Raw genomic sequence first — 13,516 nt, forward strand, 5'->3', positions numbered from 1 at the left:
GACCCAACTTACCACCATTAAGTGTCCGTCCTTAGCCTTGTACACCATAGGCTCCTGTCCAGTGGTGAACTCCACTACATTCTCTTTTCCTGCTTGGATTTCAATCTTAATACTGTGGATAAATGTGTTCATGAGGAATGTACTTGTGTGAGCAAACCATCAATTTTTTAAATAAAAAAAAAAAATCCAGTCTCACCTGCCCTTAACCACTTGAATTGCATTTTGTTTGTTAGCAATGACACTGAGTTTGGTCAGTAACTCAAACAAGTGGTCACACTGCAATACGAGGTCACCCTAGAACAGAAAGTCAGACAAAAAAAGATTTGATAAGGATAGAAGTGGCAAAAGTACTGGTATTCAGTGCTCAAGTAAAAGTACTTGAATAAAAAAGGACTGGTAAAAGTAAAAGTATTGAAGTTGCTCCCTTACTTGAGTAAAAATAAAAAAAAGTACAACTATACTACTATATGTACGCAAGTAAAAAAACTAAAAAGACAAAAGTCCCTTCAATAATAAGCGTCTTTTTACGTCATGACGTCTTCTTTGAATGTCTTAAAAGTAACGCGTTCATTTTTAAAATGTAAGGAGTAGAAAGTCCAGATATTTGTTTAAAAAAGAAAGGAGTAAAAGTAAAGAGTGGGGAAAAAAATACTCAAGTAAAGTACAGATACCAGGAAAAACTACGTAACTACTAAGGACTGAATCATAACATAACATAACATAACATAACATAACATAACATAACATAACATAACATAACATAACATAACATAACATAACATAACATAACATAACATAACATAACCACTAGAGCGGACGTGGGCTCGTCTGTGAACGGTCGCATTTACAGACCTTGGAGTCGTTGTTAGCTTACCAATAAACGGGAAGAGATTTGTCACTTTTATAATAAGTTCTGACTAGGCCACTGGGAGTGAGGCCCAAGGCCAAGACAGGCTGACTTGATAATAATGTATCATGTTTTTCTGCAGTCAGTGTCTTCTCCTCGTCCTTCTCTCTCTGCTCTGTTTCAGGTGTCGTGAAGCTGATGATGACAGTTCCTGATCTGTGGTTCACAGCTCAACTAGTCTGAGACACTCTGATGTTCTATCTCTCTACCCTGTTCTGTTGGTCCTTCTGTCCACTAACCCCAACCAGTCGACGCAGATGGCTGCCACCTCTGAACCTGGTTCTAACGGAGATTTTTTCCTGTTAAAAGGGAGTTGTTTCTTCCCACTGTGGCTAAATGAATGTTCATGTGGATCTTTTTTTTTTCTTATTATGAATTTTATATTTCGATAGGTGCTATACAAATAAAGTTGAATTGAATTAAATTTGTACTTCGTTACTTGTCACCTCTGCATAAGGATGCCCGTCTGATAGATTCATGGTTGCTTTGTTATTCAGGGTTAAGGGGTCAGTTACATTTATAAATTACAATTTTGCCTTCAATTATCCATGTTCAATCAGAACTCAGTTACAATTAAGTTAACCGGCATTTTCTCAAAATACAATTAAAATTAAAATTATTATTTTTTCCTCTCAAAGTCAATTACAATTAATCACAATTACTGAGGCTTTATTAAATCCCATAAAACTTAACCTTCCTCTTATGTTAGCTTTCTGTTTGCATCTCTTATGATAACAGGTCGGTTTTGACCCATGTGTTAAATCAGCTGTAAAATGCACTAAAAAATATTTCCCATCATCCAATTTGTTTTTCATCTCTTGGTTACTTTGTTAATCTGGTTAAATTGGATAAAATAAGCATGAAATATTGTGAAAAGAGGTTAAAAGTGACAATAATGGGTCAATATCAGACATTAGGTGGGGAAAAGTGGTGGAAAGGATTCATAGGTGCCAAAATTGCCTTGAAAGTGGAAAAATGTGTAGTTGCAAAAAAAAAAAATACAAATAAAAAAAAGGGTACAAATAAGCAAAAGTGGGTTAAAATTGTTAAAAAATCTTGCATTTGGCGACTCCCTCCCAGAATCTCTTGACCCCAAGGTTGAGAACCCCTGCCTTAGGCCTTAGGTCTAAATTTTGAAGGAGATCCGGATCAATGCACTGATTTATATTGTGCTGTATAATGATATGCTGTCAAATTATTATGGTGACAGACTGATTTTGTTGCTATCCACTTATAGTCTCTCTTTAATACTGATCATCTTAACAAACAAGAAATCAATACATTTCATTAAAACTTGATTGGTTTTACACTTTCACTTTTCACTGAATATGATAAAAGAACTAAGCTAAAATAGCTAAATCAACTCCTCAAACAAGCAGCGGTGCATGATGTACCTCATAAGTTCAGTTACCTTTTGTTTGGGTTCTTCACATGTTATATGGAACACAATGATGCAATCAGTCAAGTTACTGACTGAAATCCCTGCAATGGTGAGAAAAACAAGATTTAAAACTCAGATTTAGATCAATACACTGGAAGTAAATGTGCATGTCTTTGTTTGAGTTGACCTTTTAAAGACGTGTAGAGCACTCTCTGTTTGATCTTGGCTTCCTCTATGACGTAAGCAGCTGTCTGAGTGAGGACGAGCTGCCGTGGTCTGGGTTTGAATCCCGTCCTGTCGTACTTGATCACCGGCACGCTGTACTGCAGGAACACAAAGCACACACTGAGTTTGATGCCAATCTCAACTGCACCTCAAGCTCCATTTTTACCACCTTAATGCGCTCATTGCGAATCATCTGGAGAACCTTCGCGTTTATGTCTTGCTCACCTAGAAAAGCACAGGACGTAAGACCCTTTAGAACAGGGGTGTCAAACTCGTTTTAGTTCAGGGGCCGTAGATTTTAGGTGAGGAAAAAAGAAAAACTTTAACATTATTGTGCCCCAGTTTTCATTATCAGTTCAATTCACGTAAAAAATTTTGATTTTGTTACCAATTTTTGTGGAATTATTTGTGAGTAATTACAAGATTGGTGGAAAAATTCTTTCCAGAATTTGCAATTTAAAATGACTGCATTCATGTGATACTAGTGCAGTGTCCGTAGGAAATATGTATTACTATAGAAAAGTGGGAGGTTGAAGGCACACAGTGGACTTTTTGACCATATGAGTTATTTTAAATGATTTCTCAGACCAATATACAACGCTTGACAGTATCAATGCTCTGAGCGCGGCTTCCCTCTTGAAATACAGACTATGTAAGTTTGGAGAGACGGACCGTCTTTGGCCAGGTCATGTGACCTGGATAATGACTGAAGAACGTTTCACTTTACAGCAGTCACATGACCACAGGCTCGGATATATATAGTTCCCACATTACGTCACAACATACGGGCATTTCCCAACCCGGCACCATTGTTGTGGGCAGCTGAAACGAGTTAGCCTCTGTTTACAGCCAAAAGAGCACAATATGGTAGTTCCGTGTTGGGTTAATGATGCACAAATCGCCACAATAGTTCATTTAAACATGGATTCTTTAGTAAGGGAAGTCGGCAAGTCAGATCCGTAACTTCAGAATAAGGATTGGCTCTCAGGGCTGGGGTGCAAAGTGGGGCTAAACTCGCACGGTGGCTACAGTCTATGGGCTGAAGGAGCAGCCGCCATCGCCGCACTCTTCTACCTGCCGTCGGAGAAGCTGGCCCGCCTCGTCGCGTTGGTGGCGCCCCCCCCCCCCCACTTCCTGGCCTCGCCGCCGTTGTTGACCCCCTTCGCCACGGGTCGGAGGGGACGGGCGACCCGGTGTGAGCGGAGTTGCCCGTCTGCCCCAACCCCAACCGCCGCGCTGACCCTCGGCAAAGGGGGCCGCCGACGAGGCAAGGTAGTGGGGGGGACCGCCACCGACGCGGCGAGGAGGGCAGAGCGCCGGGCCTCCAGCAGCGGGTAGAGGGGAGCGGCGGTGGCGGCTGCTCCTTCAGCTCCTTCGCTTGCGTGAAAGTAACCGGTCTAGCGCCCTTAGTTGCCAAAAGTTACACAGTGTGCCTTTAAGTATCTTTTTCCATTAATGGACAAATTAAGTTGCGTCTGACGTCAGGGGCATTTAAGTTTGTTGTGAAATGTGTAGAGTGATAACTATTGTGTTTCATATATTTAAATGAATACATTTGGAAAAAGCAGTTTTGCCTGGAGTTAAACTTTGAGACACTCATGTTTACATGGGAGCTTTAATTTCTCCTTAGTTCAGAATAAAAGTGAAATCCTCTTTAAACTGACCTTGTAAACACTTAATTCCTAATGTAAATTTAAAATCACACACATACACACACGATTCACCCAAAACGAGCAAAAAGTGAAGCCGCTCCAGTGGAGTGTCCAAACAAATCTTTGAACCAAGCAGCAGCCATGTTGAAAGTCTCAGGTCATTCTGAGCCTGATCCACAGAGATATTTGAGGAACACACAGACAGACAGACAGACAGACAAAGCTCCCTTGCTTTCCTCTAAAGATATTGTGGAGTTGCTGAATTTGAGATATCTACATCTGGATTATTTGGTAATTTACACAATAATTCAAGTTTTCTTTGTTATTTTAATTTTCTGATGCAGGCCAGATTTGGCCCCTGGGCTTTGAGTTTGACACATGTGCTTTAGAATGACATGAGGAATGAATCTGAGTGATACCTACTGATTCTGGTGTCTACAAAGGGCTGTGCGACACTCTGTGGATAACTCTCCTTTTTGCCCTTGAAGATGGAGCTTGTGATTATCTTGGTTTGAAACTTGAATCAAAGAAAATTGACCAAGTTAAATTCTTCATAATGACTAATGTGTAAAATCCAGCTGTAAAGGAGGATGTCTCTTACCATTGCTTTTCTCTGAGGTGTGATTCCTTTTACATACTTTCGCACCATAAGGCGATAACAAATCTTGCGCAGCAATTCTGAACTCTAAAAACAATCAAATACAGAGTCTGAATGAGAGAGGTGTGTCGATACAACTTTTCAATTCCGATGCAATACTGATGTCGCAGGCGTCAGTATTGGCCGATACTGACATTGGTTCGATGCAGGCCGATACAATCCAATAATCTTTTTTTTCATTTTTTGCTGACATTGGACAAATATCCGATATCATAATGATGTCAGGACACCCTTAGTCTGAACTCAGTGGCCCTAATTTATCAACCTTGCCTGAAAACAGGTGCAAATCTGAGTGCACATTGGTCGTATGACAGGACGTGTGATTTATGAAACATTTGTATCTGACCAATCCCGGCGTACAAATAATCATTTCTTAATAAATCCAGCGGCTGAATTCAATCATCATTAACCTTTTACGCCCTCCTATTTTGCAGGCCCCGCCCACTAGGGTCAAACAAGAAAACAAGTTTTTCAGGATGAAAATCAGTATCCTCACATCTGAGATGGATCAAAACAATGTCGTGCTTTTTGGATGTGTGAACACTGGAATTTAAGAAGCACATTTAAAGTTCTGTGGAAGAGGATCAGCTACTGAGCAGGTGATGTCTGCCCCCCTGTGTGTGCTGGGAACAACTTCACAGCAGAGATCCTGGAGACACACACGGATATCAGTCTCAGTTTGCACATTTTAGTCAATAAATATCACAATAAAAGAAATTAACAATTGAAAGGCCTATAATGCCTTCAGCCAATTTCACCTAGAAATCATCACATTACTAACTAGAATATTTGCATTTTCTGAAGAAGATGCAAGTGAAGGATGCAGGCGCTGGCCTGTGTCGCACAACATTAACATTAACATTAGCATTAGCATTAGCATTAGCATTAGCATTAACATTAACATTAGCATTAGCATTAGCATTAGCATTAGCAATAGCATAGCATAGCATAGCATAGCATAGCATAGCATAGCATAGCATAGCATTAGCTTAACGTTAATAATTGGGACAGAAGAAAACAAACACAAATGCTGAATAAAAGAAGCCATCGAGATCAGGAGGCGGAGCTTTAACATCAACAGAAAATGGTTACTCTCCCACACCTGGGACTCTCTTCTCCAGAGACCATCGGGCGACAGGGGGCGTGGCCAACCTGACAGAAATTGGCCATGCCCAGAAATAACTCATAAGGACACATCAAAGCAATCAGTAGATGCCTCTGTGGAAGACTGACAGTTGACAGTCGAAAAAAGTCAGGAGATTAAAGTAAAGTTCCTGAAAAAAGTTCTAAATAAAAGAAACCTTATATCATAACAATTTCCTTAATTGTTTACCTCAGCTACTACTTGTGGTGGAGTTATCCATGTGGTTTTGTCCAAAACTGTCTTTGGTAGATTATTTTTAAGCCTGTTTAAGTAGTTTTGTCTTACAAAGGCCAAGTACTCCGAGTTATCTGTGCTCTTTGCTTCTCCCCTGGTCATGTAGCCTTTGATGAACCTGAAAGAGAAACAACAGTTTTAGGATGTAACAGAGCAGGAAAAAGGTCACAGTGCAACGTTGATCTTCTCACACACTTTTTGATGACTTTTACGGCCCAGGCTCTTTTATCCTTTTCCTTCCTGGCCTGGACTCCTCTCCAACAGGTTTCAATCTTTGTCGCTACAAACGTGGAATGGTTACATATACTCCAGGTGGTATAGGGTAGAACAATTTGTACACTGCTGTGCCTTATGAAAAGTCGTTTAACCTTAAATTTGATAAAAATTTTGTCAAGCTCTACTGGTGCTCAAAGGTGGAGTACAAGTATGTATTCCAACCAATCATGGAGTCAGATTTAGTTATAATCCCTCCTAGTTAATTTGCATTAGGTCTACAAGTAATATTAGTGAATCTTTTAGCTTTACTAGCACCACTCGTAGACTAAAAACGGTCTAATAATACTACTAGTAATAGTAAATAGTAAAGAAAAGGTTGGGTTTTTTTTATTTCAAGAGACTGTCAGCCAAGAACCTATTAATCATTAGTGATATGAACAGTCTATTAAATTCAAGATGAAATTAGAGCAAACCGGGGCTTTTGCCTTTTGTTATTGACATATATGTTTTTACACATATACAAATTTGTTCTCTGCATATTACCCATCCCTGAAGAGCAGTGGGAGTAGTTGGAGATTAAGGGAATTGTGCAACATCCCACAGCTATGGCCCAGGTGACATTTTAACTGATTACAAGCCCAGCGTCCTTAACCACCAGGCCACCACTCGTCTATGTCCATAGCACAAAGCTGATCAAACTACAGCGAGCTGAGGTATATGTAAAGTTGTTAGGTCCAAACCTCAACAAACTTTTTTCCTATTTTGAAGCGCTGGCATGTCCACCAGATATATTTTTGTATATTGTGAGAGAGTAGGTGGAGCTGTATTACTATACCAAAATTCAGTTTTCGACACATACCCTACTCACTAAATTGGCCATATCCAAGCCAAGCATTCGTCCGATCAAACTAAAACTGTACAGTGTGCCAACTGAATAATCACAGAACAATTTCAGAATTAGCATGGGCCATTTCTTGAAATTACACAGAATAACCCGTACATGAACTTGAGTACGAGTAGAAATTAATAACTAAGGTTGATATCACTGATATCAAATGTATGCTCAAACAGCTTTCCCTAAAGGACTATGCTGTGGCTTTTACCAGCTTCTTTTTGCTTCTTGTACTCTCCTTTTGCCTTGTATCCTTTGTATTTGGCCTGGAGTCGAGATGCTGCAAATACAAAGGCAAATAATAATACTCTGCATACATGATGAGGAGACTTTTAGGATTTCCACTCACCCAGTTCATGCTTGCATTTCTCAAAAGCATCTTCTGTCGCATAGAGAGTCCTAGGATGGCGAATGAATATCTTAGTTCTAAAAGAAACACGAGAAAGAGTTGTTGGCCTTGCTCTGAGGTGTACTGTAACTCAGCAATGGATGGATGGATGGATCATTCCACTCAACCATCCGCCCATCATATTTACCTACCGTCCCATTCTGTACTCATCTGGCATGTATCCCAGATGTTGGACCAACACCTCCACTCCATCAGCAGGCAGACCTAACCAGTGGGGCCAGGTTGCTGGACATAAAGGTTTATACCTGTAAACACCAAACACATTTTAGATAAAAGCAAAGATGTCTGGCTGTGTGTGAGCAAGTGTATGATTTTTGGTTTCTTTACCTCTTTAGGAAGACATCATGCTTGCGCCTGTAGGCAAAACCAGCTCGTCTGACTCTGAGATGCTCCATCAGGCCGAGGTATTTCACCTGGTGTCTGATCAGGGCTTCATCAAACTCACCTGGGATTATTATGGGTAAGGCTTTAGTCATCCTCAAGTATCTCATCGTTGTCCAAAATAAAATAACCAAGAGCACTCAGAGAGCGCAAACTTCCGTCAAGTGCCAAATCTCATCTTTGTAGATATTGTCAGTTATCTGGATCAATGCTTCTGATCATGGTACCACGATCATTTACACTTTAAAGACGTTCCATTCCCATTAATAACCATGATACAGTAGGCCCAAATGTATGGACACCCAGATTTTTTTATTCATTTTTGGAAATCACGATGAAATGGCTATTATGGATCTAATCTGAATGAAACTGATGAGTAAACAAGGAAACAACCAACACCAATTCGCATAAAAATCGGTCAATTACAAACCAGGATATAAATGTTAGAATTTTTGCAAACGATGAGAAATATGGATTGTTTTATTGAACAATGACCCAAAATGTAACAATACTCAAATTGTTATAAAACAATGTTATAAAACCTGAAATGTAATAACTGCTGAGCCCGAAATGTTATTAAAAAAAAATTAATAAAACCCAAAATGTTACAACTGATCAATAATGTAATAAGATGCTGAACCCAAAAACAAAACAACTTTTTGCCCAAAATGTAACAAGTCTATACCAGGGGTTCACATTTTGCAACAACTTGCTGTGGTTGACATTTTAGGACAGGCAAAATATTTTTCCCCTAATAGTATAATCATTTCATTACATCATAGAGTGTGTATGATATTACACTCTACAGCAGTACATAATTAACCAGTTATTACATTTCAGGTTTTATTGAACAATTAGGGTATTGTTACATATCGGGCTCTAACAGGGATATTTAGATTTTTCAAACTGATATAGAATCAGTAAATTGATCCAGATCGATATTTGGTTACATTTTTTTTGTCAGTAGGGCAGTGGTGGCGTAACGGTTTAGGGAGCAGGCTTGTAATCGGAGGGTCACTGGTTCTATTCCAACCTGTGCCATCACTGTAAGACGTAGAGCAAGTCCCTTAACCCTAACTGTTGTACGTCATTTTAGATAAAAGCGTCTGCTCAATTAAATTGTAAAATCCATCAAGTAGTTTGGACGTAATTGTGCTAACAGACAAATAAATAAACCGTTGAAAACATGATGTAATTTATTATTATACCTGGCTGCTTTGACTCGTTGGACTTTAGACAGCGTATGTACCAGGCCTCTTTAGCCAATAGGATCTGTGTCAGCTTCAGCAGGCTGCTCTTAAACTGGGTTGCCACCTACAGACACAACAGGAGGGTCATAATCCCCAACAGCTCCTCTGTCAACGACATATGCTTTAATGATGAGTGATGACTGGGCCAGACTGCTGTTGACACCAGGACACACAAACCTCAGGGTGCTTCTCAGTCCTTATTAAAGATGCTGATCTTTTTACATTTAATACAATTACCGGTACATATCATTGAAGAGACTTATGAAGGGGGTAAACATACCGTTTCTGGTCTCTTTTTGCTCTCTGGGCCTCTGTTAGAGAAGCACTCTCTCACTATGGCGTTCTTAGACTGACACAACAGCTGCAGGAAGATAGAAAAACACATATTAAGGTGGCTTTGAATAACACTTTTTGAAGGAAAACACCCTCCCTCAGTGAAATGGTGTTTATTTTGGGGTAAAAAAGCATGTACATTTTATTCAGACTTTTAAAAAGATTCTCTAGGGTCCCACAGGGCCCCTCAAATCGGATCATTTTTCATCAAATATGATAATATATGCATGTCGACAACGTTCATTTATGTCAGTGGAAATAACATTTAAATCATGCAAAATGTAAGAAATAAGTGGAATTCAAACATATTTTACAACTTTTATGTTTTCTTGCCATCATTGTGTTCTGTAATATGTGTAGTTTTCACACAAAAATGATGAAATATCACATACCACTGTCTGTACTGGTTAGTGACATCAGGTGATAACTTTCACATGACTTTTCATCACTTCCGTATATGGTAATAGAACAATCATTTACCCACCCTCTTCTCAGGTGTTCATAAGAGATGAGCAACTGAGGCTAGTGTAATCATACTCAAGCATGGGGGACCCCAGAGAATCTTTTTAAAAATCAGAAAAAAATTGACATGCTTCTTTACCCCAAGTTGATTGATTCTGCCCAAGTTCCCGAGTCGGGGTCCACAGCTCAAGGGCCGTTTTGTTGTACTTTTCCAATACGTTCTGTCGGATATATGCACGTGCCGAGTGCAATCGAATGTTGCATAACACTTTGAAGGATTGTTTGTTAGAAATAGCTGGATTTTAGAAAAAGAGTCAAGAGTTCATCCCACAATTTGCGATATGGGCGAGGGTAAAATGCAAGCCCTGCAAATATTTTGAAGTTTCATTGAGTTTGTGACTTTAAGGGACAGTAATAACTACAACTGATTTATCTGATAATCTATACCAGTGGCTCTCAACCTTGGGGTCAGGACACCATTTGGGGTCGCGAGACGCTGAGATGGGGTTGTCAGATGCTTTCATGAAACTAAGAATATTTTACAATTTGAGCCCACTTTTGCTAGTTTTTACCCTTTTTCTGTAACTACACCAAACTTGCCATATTTTAAGCTATTTTCATCACATTTTCTTCCATGTTTTTGCTCATTTTAATGCTTTTTTGCTACATTACTCCCATTTCTGCCACTTATCCAACACATTTCAATGCCTTTTCTGCACATTTTTTCCACTTTTAAGACATTTTTGACACCATTTCCACCACTTTTCCCACCCAATGTCTAATATGTTGACCCATTATTGTCACTTTTGACATCTTTTCACCATATTTCATGATTATTTTACTCACATTCACTATTTGGCGTGTCCATTATTTTCCAGTTTAAACTAATTGTTCCTACTTTTTTATGCCACTTTTAAGCTAATATTGGTTTAACTTTGGCTGCTTTTTTCCTTTTTCACTTTTAACCAATTTCTGTGGTTTTTAAAATCCCATTTCACCACCATTTCCACCATTTTTGGTCACTTTTAAATCATTATATTTCTTATTAAAACAATGATTTACATCTTTAAAATGAATATATACTATGGCCCAAATAATAAAAAAAAACTTTCTGTATAACAGTGGATATTATTCAAATAAATAAATAAATAAATATGGTTAGAACAATAAACCATCATTTTGCTGACTTTATGGATGGACCCCAAAAATCCCTGTCTTCACATGACTGTTCTTCAATGTTCATGTCTGTGTTCAGCCACCTTCAGCTACAGAGGGGGTCCCCGGTCTCTGGAACATCCAATCCAGAGCATCCAATGAAGACACTGGTCTTCATTGGATGCTCTGCAGGGCCAGATTTGGTCCCCGGGTTTTAAATTTGATACATGTGCATTAACATATTCAAATCTCTTTAAGCTTCACAAACAACTGAAAACTTACATCCTTTATGTTTCGATATAGCAGGTCATTATTTTTGTCCAAGAATCCTGAAAGATCAATAAAAACAAACATTTGCAGTCATAAAGTGTCCATTCATTTAACATGAAAAGGTTTTAGACATGGTGTGTGAGACTGTGGGTCCTTTTACCCACAACGCAGTAGGTCACCTCCCCGGCATAATGCAAGAGGCGGAAATCTCCCCTCTCCAGAGTCTTACGTGTCATTTTGTCAGCCAGTTTGTGCCTGCGTTCAGAGAGGTGGAGAGAGACAGAATGAAATGAGACAAATCCTAATCCTCCTTCCTCTTCATGAGCTGACAAGTCAACTCTGATGAAGGCTGTTGGTTTGCTCCCAGGGGAGAAAGATTTACAGAGGAAAGAAGAATGACAGTGTTTGTTCAGAATCGTGTTTTTCTCCAATTTAGTAGAATTTTTAGAAAAGCCCCATGTGATGCGTGGTCAACTGGGAAATGATAAGCTTTTCCCCAAACTTAAGCATCTTTTATTAAAAGTTCAACCATCATATTAATCAAAAAATTAATTTATGTCAGTGTTTCTCAAATGGGGGTACGCGTACCCCTAGGGGTACGCGATGGCACTACAGGGGGCATTTGAGAGAGGGAGAGAAAGTGAAAAATTAAAAAAATAAAGTGTCAGTCTTGGTCCCACCCCAGGCGTGAGATGACCTGAAATGATAAAAACTATATAATAAATCTATTCAGGAGCCACTAAATCATTGTTTTTTAACCTTGGGGTCGGGACCCCATGAAGGGTCGCCTGGAACAGATTTTTGAAATTTTGTAATTATTAATCTATTTTTTTTATTTATTGTAAACAGAATCAGAATCAGTTTTATTTGCGAAGTACAGTTTAAAAATAATACAAGGAATTTAGCTTGGTGGATGGTGCAAAGAACAAAAAAACAAACCAGAAACACTGTAATAATAATAATAATAATAATAATAAAGGATGGATATATACACATGTACAAGTACTGTAGGTAATATTGTTTATATGGAGGTGGTGATTTAATTACATTTAACTTAATTTAATTTAAAACAATCTTAAACAACTGTATTTCTATACTTTCACTTTGTGAAATATAAATCTAGCTTTAGTAAAATGCGGTAAAAGAAGAAAAAAACTGAGCTCAAACATGAGAAAAACGAATTCCAGAAAAAAAAATATTTATTTGGGGTCACGAGAATTTCTTCATATCAAAATAGGGTCAAGATCTAAAAAAGGTTGGGAACCACGGCACTAAATACTGGTTTTTTCCCACTTAATTACAAAATGAGATTCTTTAAAATATGTGTTATCCAGGCCAGGGTTGGGGTCAATTATGATTGTAATTGCGTAATTGATTATTAATTACAATTATGGCATAATTATGATTGTAATTGTGTAATTGATGATTAATTAAAATTATAGCGTAAATACAATGGCAATTTTGAAAAATCAGTTGCTGTCGTAATCGTAAATTCAATGGTAATTGAGTTTAGATAGACTTTGTAATTGTACATTCATTACCATGAACATTCTACAAAAATTGTCAATTATAATTTAATGCAAAACTAGGGAACTGTATCACAGTTCTATACAGTGCTATCAAGCTTTCCCACATTTTACCATTAAAAAAATGTAATTCTAGGGGTATACTGACACAAAAAATGCTCAGACACCCACACCATAAATATTAAAACCTATATTTTCATTGATTATGAAGCCTAACAATGTAACCAATTGATAGGAAATAAATTAGATGATAGATATTTGTTTATGTGTATTTTACAGCTGATTTAGGACCTGCTAGCATTAGAGATGCTAACAGAAAGCTAACACAAGAGGAATGATAACTTTTATCAGGTTATTTATTTCTGGCTCAGTAATTGTGATTAATTGTATTAATTGAGGACATAATTGTAATTGACTTTTT

General features: G+C 38.3%; 1 protein-coding gene across 4 annotated transcripts in view; it reads right to left on the reverse strand.

The window, feature by feature from the left end:
* The window catches only part of myo1ha (myosin IHa), a 29,704-nt gene that overhangs the window by 903 nt on the left and 15,285 nt on the right, over positions 1–13,516 (reverse strand). For 2 of the 4 annotated variants that reach the window (XM_028456753.1, XM_028456752.1), the window contains 17 exons: positions 11,730–11,824; positions 11,582–11,628; positions 9,630–9,710; positions 9,308–9,413; positions 8,046–8,163; positions 7,850–7,963; positions 7,659–7,735; positions 7,521–7,589; positions 6,397–6,481; positions 6,157–6,319; positions 4,767–4,850; positions 4,589–4,682; positions 2,683–2,738; positions 2,476–2,611; positions 2,319–2,389; positions 197–294; positions 13–112 (listed from right to left, as the gene is read on the reverse strand). In XM_028456753.1, coding sequence (XP_028312554.1) covers positions 13–112; positions 197–294; positions 2,319–2,389; positions 2,476–2,611; positions 2,683–2,738; positions 4,589–4,682; positions 4,767–4,850; positions 6,157–6,319; positions 6,397–6,481; positions 7,521–7,589; positions 7,659–7,735; positions 7,850–7,963; positions 8,046–8,163; positions 9,308–9,413; positions 9,630–9,710; positions 11,582–11,628; positions 11,730–11,824 — 1,594 coding nt within the window. Of the gene's footprint in view, positions 1–12; positions 113–196; positions 295–2,318; positions 2,390–2,475; positions 2,612–2,682; positions 2,739–4,588; positions 4,683–4,766; positions 4,851–5,341; positions 5,473–6,156; positions 6,320–6,396; positions 6,482–7,520; positions 7,590–7,658; positions 7,736–7,849; positions 7,964–8,045; positions 8,164–9,307; positions 9,414–9,629; positions 9,711–11,581; positions 11,629–11,729; positions 11,825–13,516 lie in introns of those variants that run through there. The other 2 variants (XR_003674761.1, XM_028456754.1) reach the window with 2 other exon arrangements.

This window comes from Gouania willdenowi, chromosome 9, assembly GCF_900634775.1.
Source record: "Gouania willdenowi chromosome 9, fGouWil2.1, whole genome shotgun sequence".
Classification (NCBI taxonomy): Eukaryota; Metazoa; Chordata; class Actinopteri; order Blenniiformes; family Gobiesocidae; genus Gouania; species Gouania willdenowi.